Source organism: Centropristis striata, chromosome 16 (assembly GCF_030273125.1).
Source record: "Centropristis striata isolate RG_2023a ecotype Rhode Island chromosome 16, C.striata_1.0, whole genome shotgun sequence".
Taxonomy (NCBI): domain Eukaryota; kingdom Metazoa; phylum Chordata; class Actinopteri; order Perciformes; family Serranidae; genus Centropristis; species Centropristis striata.
Window position 1 is genome coordinate 1,916,163 of NC_081532.1, and position 7,298 is coordinate 1,923,460.

Genomic DNA, 7,298 nt, shown 5'->3' on the forward strand with positions numbered 1-7,298 from the left:
AGCTCCTTTTTAGAACTCTATATTTAATAGATGTGTACTTTTATTTGCTATATTTGTTATTTAGAATAAATACATTTTGATTACGAATGCGGTCTATTTAATGTTGTACTGTATGAACGATATTCTAACCTGTTCTCTGGCAAGAATTCACCATTCCTTCAACCACTACTAAATATTAATATGGTAATTTGATTAGAATTATATTCATAATTATTAATCAGCGTTCCAAATTGATAGTTTAGTAACTTTATGAGACTGATTTAGGGGATTTGGCTATATTTTTCTCTGTTTTACAGAATGGTGCCCCTAACGAGCTATGACTTAGAGCAAATCAAGCCATATAATTTATTATCATTAATAATTATTTATGATAATTATTTATGATAACACCCTTTTATTTACATATTTGACGCCCTGTGCAAATTATCATTTATTCATAAAAGAGCCATCCTTAATTACCAACACTTCCAATGACATTTATGGCTGATTAAAACACTTTTCTTTGTGCCGTCCTTCTTCTAAGGAACTTTTTACTCTCCACTCGTCCATGCAACAGTTTAAAAACAGCCTTTACTTTCCTCTGCATGCTGCACAATAGATGCAGTACATGTTTTTTGAGGGTTCGCTGAGGACGAGCAGAGTGGAGGAAGTCACGCAACATTTAGTGACAACGAGCCGTGCAACGCCGTCTGAAAAGAGGCGGAGGAGACGGAGAGGGATGTGGTTTTTTTTGTTTCGTCTGCAATGATTATCGACTAATCGATAACTCGACCAACAGGGGAAAAAATCTGCAACTATTTTGATGTCGGATAAACATTTACAGTGAAGACTGTAAATATACTGTACTATAGTTGCAGCCCTATTTTTTTTTATATTATTATAAACCTGACAATTTAGTTTTTTGACTGATTTTTATATCTGAGGAGATAATAACCAAAATCATCATTACCAATTGTGTCTTTTTATTGGTCATTATCCGTCTTTTTTGGTCATTTTGTGTCTTTTTTGGTCATTTTGTGTCTTTTTTTTGGTCATTTTGTGTCTTTTTTGGCAATTTTGTGTCTTTTTATTGGTCATTTTACTTCTTTTTTGGTCATTTTGTGTCTTTGTATTGGTCATTTTACATCTTTTTTTGGTAATTTTGTGTCTTTTTATTGGTCATTTTTGGGGTCATTTTGTGTCTCTTTTTTGGTCAATTTGTGTGTTTTTATTGGTAATTTTATGTCTTTTTTGGTCATTTTGTGTCTTTTTTTGGTCAATTTGTGTCTTTAATGGTCATTTTACATATTTTTTGGTCATTTTGTGTCTTTTTTGTGTCTTTTTTTGGTCATTTTGGTTCTTTTTTGGTCAATTTGTTGTTTTCTCCACTACATTTTTTCTTTATATCTGAGGAGAGGAGAGATTGAATGATTCATTCAAGTACAGGCAGGAGAAATGTTGGATATTTGAAGTTAATTTCCAGGTTAAAAAGCTGATTGTTCAGGATTATTTAGGTCTTTTAGACTCAAATGTTAGTACTCAATGATCCCATCAAACATGAATACCTCTTTATATGCTAACAGGACAAATAAAGTCTAACTTTATGGGATTATGAGCCGCACTAAAAACTAATTATATGTTGGTAAGAAAATTCCGCATTTAAAGTGTTTTATTCCAGTGGCATGTGTAAACCACAGCACACTGAGTGAAAGGGAAGCACCCTCCATTATCACAGTGAGTAAAACAGTAATGAGCTATATTAGGGCCTATAATAAACACAGGTGATTTTTTTGGTTATTTTGTGTGTTTTTTTGGTCAATTTGTGTCTTTTTATTGGTCATTTTGTGTCTTTTTTTTTGGTCATTTTGTGTCTTTTTTTGGCCAATTTGTGTTTTTTTATTGGTCATTTTATGTCTTTTTTGGTCATTTTTTGTCTTTTTATTGGTCATTTTACGTCTTTTTTTGGTCATTTTGTGTCTTTTTGGTCATTTTGTCTCCTTTTTATTGGTCATTTTATGTCTTTTTGGTCATTTTGTGTCTTTTTTTGGTCAATTTACATCTTTTTTGGTCATTTTGTGTCTTTTTTGGCCAATTTGTGTCTTTTCATTGGTAATTTTACGTCTTATTTGGTCATTTTGTGTCTTTATTTGTTCATTTTGTGTCTTTTTATTGGTCCTTTTACATCTTCTTGGTAATTTTTTTGTCTTTTTTGGTAATTTTGTGTCTTTTTATCGGTCATTCTACGTCTATTTTGGTCATTTTATGTCTTTTTTTGGTCATTTTGTGTCTTTTTATTGGTCATTTTGTGTCTTTTTTGGTCATTTTGTGTCTTTTTTTGGGTCAAATTGTTGTTTTCTTCAATGTATTTTATTTTTATATCTGAGGAGAGGACAAATAAAGTCTAACTTTATGGGATTATGAGCCGCACTAAAAACTAATTATACGTTGGCAGGAAAAATTCCGCATTTAAAGTGTTTTATTCCAGTGGCATGTGTAAACCACAGCACACTGAGTGAAAGGGAAGCACCCTCCATTATTACAGTGAGTAAAACAGTAATGAGCTATATTAGGGCCTATAATAAACAGCGGGGCAGCTTGTGATCAAGGCCCATTGTCTCCTATGAGAACTTTCTTTTATTAGCGCCTTTCTTTCAAACAGGATGAATAACAGCAGATCCTCTGCTCCGTGCCAGTGAGCTCACCATAAAAACTAATCCAGCCACTTAACAGGGGAAGCGGACATAACTTTGATTTATTTACGTTACTGTGCATTAAGCTGCCGGTTAACATTCTCCAAAACCCGAGCCAGTGATGTCACTGTTTTGTTGCGGTCCGTAAAGCCCCCATGCTCTCCATGTGTTAAAGGAATTATGGCCTGGACTTGTTGAAATTCAGCCTCCTGGGAGACAATTTCTCTCTGCAGGGAAACGAGCGATATCCTTCAGCAGCAGCATCAATAACACCAGGTGGCAAGTGGACAAAGTGGCATTTGTCCTGCAGTGGATCCAACAGAGTGAGCAGGAATCTACGGGTGAGTTTTGCATTGGAAACACATTTCAAACACAGTGTTTCACAATGTAAGATCACTGATTCCAACGTGTTTCTATATGGGATAAGAACCTATTGTGACATCTGTGTAACAAACACTTTAAATCTTCTAGAATCTCCCATATTCAGCTTTATGCTTCACATTAACTCATTAAATCCCTCAGCAAGACTTCTTCAAAATGTGGCTGTGACTGGAAACAGAAATGTGAAAAAGTAGCTAATTTCAAAAAGCGTATTTTTTGTTACGAGGCTAACTTTAAACCCATTTAACAATTCTAATCCGTTAATGTCCTGTGTTGCATTTAACTTGTTCTGACCATATTTCCTGAACAAATTAAAGTCACATTTTTTATATATGTTATGGAGATGCAAACAAAATGGTTATTTGTTTTTATTCGTTATTGATTTATTGTTATGTTGTTACTTAAAAACCAAAAATAATTTGTTGTTAAACAGCACTTTTAATGTCACAATGGCTCGTTTTTTTTTTTAATTTAAAATTAAATATCATAAACATAACTACAAATTTTCCTCTGGGGAAATTCTGAAAGGGCCACGGGGGCTACTGCCGGTGTGTCTACACTATGATGAGATTCTTCAGAGATTTCAAACTATGCCCTTTAACCTCAACGTGTGTGTGTGTGTGTGTGTGTGTGTGTGTCTGTCTGTCTGTCTGTCTGTCTGTCTGTCTATCTGTAACTGTAATCACATCAAAGATCAAATCAGATCAATCAGATCAAAGCAATCAACAGAATTAACTGACACCTGTTAATGTTCCGAAAGAGTGACAGCAGCCAGAGGTGGACTGGAATTTCTGGCCTCGAACAGAAAGCATTTTTGGCAAAACCATAATACCTATCATTGATCCGACTTCACTTTGAGCATCCTGAGTTCTTCCTGAACGTCGACATATGTTTTTTTTAAGAACAATGAAAAAAAAGCTTTGTTAGAGCGATCTAAAAAAACTGTTACATCTCCCTTTTTCAGAAATCTTCCTGCGTTTTTAATATGGGAGCCAATGAGGCTGTTGGTGGTGTTGGTGGATCATCTGTGCGTCCTACGCCCAAACTATAACTCTGACAGCTTTATCAGAGGATTGTGAGGGAGAAGACTAATTTTCCTACGTTTCTATGTATAAATTATTTCTGTAGAGTGGAATTTGCGGCCTGGAGCGCAGTTTTCAAATGTATTTTTTGACAATTTTTTCTCTCCCTCTACACTCTGGCGATGATGTCACACACTGTGACACGAACATTCCGTGCAATACACACCCATTATAATCTCAGAATTTCTCCCAAAATTATCATGGTCATTGAACAGGGATTGATAAAAAACTATATGACCTATCGAAACGTGGATTAATACACTGATACACAAGACTTGTGTCTACTGTTTAAAGTTTAAATGGAGTCTCTAGGGGAAATTATGCCGGAGAAGTAGACGTTTAAAAATCTCCAATTATTGTTCTACAGCTATTGCTGTATGGGACCAGTGCTCGGTGCGATTGCCCCGAGGCCCTAATTACCACAAATGCCCAATGTAACGCGTGTATATATGTCACATCACAGATCTTTGACATTTAGGGGTTGATTTTTTTTTAAAGCATCATAAATTACAGACTACAGAAAAAACAGGTCTAATCATCATCTAACACTGTTTCTATGAATAAACATGTTTTTTATGGTATTTTTTTTATGTATAGTCTTATTATATTTTAATTTTACCTTTATATGTTCATATTTGCAATCTATGTTGACATGTTTCAGGTCTTAAACAGTTCATTGAGCATATTTGTTGGTTTTTACTGTCATAAAAAAGTATTTTTTTATTTTAGATTTCATGATTTTTGTGTATTTTTGGGCTCAATATGTTAATAAAGTGGGTTAAAGTGAAAAAAGAATTGTCAGATCATGTTGAAGTTGTGCTGAGAAAATACCAAATACCAAACATGAGTATATTAAATATTATGTGGTATATAAAAGAGGAAACCCTATACATCTTAAAGTGAAGTTAAAGTGTCCTGTTATTGTGTTTTTACCTCTTTAATATAACTTTATTGTTCTGTTTGTGAGCTGTTTATATGACACATATTACATTTATTGTTCGGAAAAGATGTAAAACCATAGATACTTCTTCCTACTCTTCTTTTTTTTTAATGTTGTATATGTTTACTTTTCATTATATATTATTCTAATTTAAAAGAAATATATTTATTACATGTTTGAAATAAATTATTACTAAATAATAATGAATATATTTGTATTATTATTATCAGGCTTGACTGCACTGACTAATAATCCTAATTTATATAATCTAAATAATAATATCTATATTCCATATGATAAATAATATTCTTATAAGGACTTGTAGTTTTTGCACTTATATTTTTTATTAATATATTCCTATAATATCCCTATGAAGGCTTGAGGTTTGCACCACCCTTCTATACTGTCTTGTATTATTGTGAAAATCCATTTTTGCAGATAAAATCATGAATACCAAAGCAGTTTAACTCTGACACAGTGGAAGATGGAGCTATATGAGCACAATATATATTATACATAATAAATAATATTCTTATCAGGGCTTGTAGTGTTTGCACTCTTCTAAAAGTATATTTTTATTATTAATATTATTATTATTATTATTAAGCGTGACTGTACTGACCAATAATCTTAATTCAAATCATCTAAATAATAAGATCTATATTCCATATGATAAATAATATTCTTATACGGACTTGTTGTGTTTGCACTCGTCTAAAAGTATATTTTTTATTATTATTATTATCAGGCTTGACTGTACTGACTAGTAATCTTAATTTAAATCATCTAAATAATAATATATGATAAGGACTCGTAGTGTTTGCACTCCTTTAAAAGTACATGTTTTTTATGAATATATTCCTATAATATCCCTATGAAGGCTTGATGTTTGAACCACCCTTCTATAATGTCTTGTACTATTGTATTAAAATCCATTTTTGCATATAAAATCATGAATACCAGAGCAGTTTAAGTTTAATTTTATGAATTTATATGATAAATAATATTCTTATAAGGACTTATAGGAATATATTCATAAAAAATAACACTACAAACACTACAAGTCCTTATAAGAATATTATTTATCATATAAATTCATAAAATTAAACTTAAACTGCTCTGGTATTCATGATTTTATATGCAAAAATGGATTTTAATACAATAGTACAAGACATTATAGAAGGGTGGTTCAAACATCAAGCCTTCATAGGGATATTATAGGAATATATTCATAAAAAATAACACTACAAACACTACAATATCCCTGTGAAGGCTCATAGTTTAGTGTTTGCATTGACTCCCACCCTTCTATAATGTCTTGTTCTATTGTGAAAATCCATTTTTGCATATAAAATCCTGCATACCAGAGCAGGACAGAGTCGCAATAAAGTGTTTACAGTGTGATATTTGAGTGACACGTGGATTAAAGTGATTTTAGTGGACAGAAAAAAGGGTCAGCCTGTACCCAAACCATAAACCATAAACCATATAAACCATAAACTGACTTTGCGCATCGATGGACATCTGTGTGCAACTTACGTGTGGACAAGGAGAGCACGCCGGGAGTGTGCAGCAGGAGGAAAACCCAGCAGATATCCAACACGGCTTTCATTTCTCCCCACAGCAAGTTTTTCTTATTTTTTTTAGTATCTCTCTCTTGATCCCTCCAGTCCTCGTGTTGTTGTGATGTCGCCTTTTTTTCTCCTCCTCGATCCAGGGACGCAAATTACGCACAGAGTGGAAAGAGGAAAAACAGGGTTCAGCAGCAGAATGCTCCGGATTTTATTCACCAGACAAGAGTCTGAGGAGTGGAGGAGCGCACCAGGAACAGTGTGACCCGGTGGAAAAAGTCCCCAGAAGGCAACACGTCCTCGGATAGAGTCGGCTAAAAGAGAGACTCTACCGCGTCCTGGCTGCTCTCTTTTCCCTTCTTCTTAATGCTTCCTGCAGCTAAATCATACACAAGTTCATACTTTATAAGCCCCTCCTCTCTCTCTCTCTCTCTCTCTCTCTCTCTCTCTCTCTCTCTCTCTCTCTCTCTCTCTCTTTCTCTTCCCACACAGTCGCCAGTCATTTCCCCCTCTTTCCGTCCTTTCCCTGCTCTTCTTTTTTTTTTCCTCCAGTGATGTCTAGAGCCATTCACTTTCACTGAATCACTGAATCTCTGAGTGAATCTCTGTGACTTTCCATGCCTCAGGTCTTTCTACACCATAGGAAGCTGTTGAG

General features: G+C 33.9%; 1 protein-coding gene across 2 annotated transcripts in view; it reads right to left on the minus strand.

Annotated features, from left to right (window-relative positions):
- Nucleotides 1-7,058, minus strand: part of crlf1a (cytokine receptor-like factor 1a) — a 45,423-nt gene extending 38,365 nt beyond the window's left edge. For both annotated transcript variants that reach the window (XM_059353972.1, XM_059353973.1), the window contains exon 1: nucleotides 6,612-7,058. In XM_059353972.1, coding sequence (XP_059209955.1) covers nucleotides 6,612-6,684 — 73 coding nt within the window. In that variant the 5' untranslated portion in view covers nucleotides 6,685-7,058. The remainder of the gene's footprint in view (nucleotides 1-6,611) is intronic.
- Nucleotides 7,059-7,298: the final 240 nt, after the last annotated feature.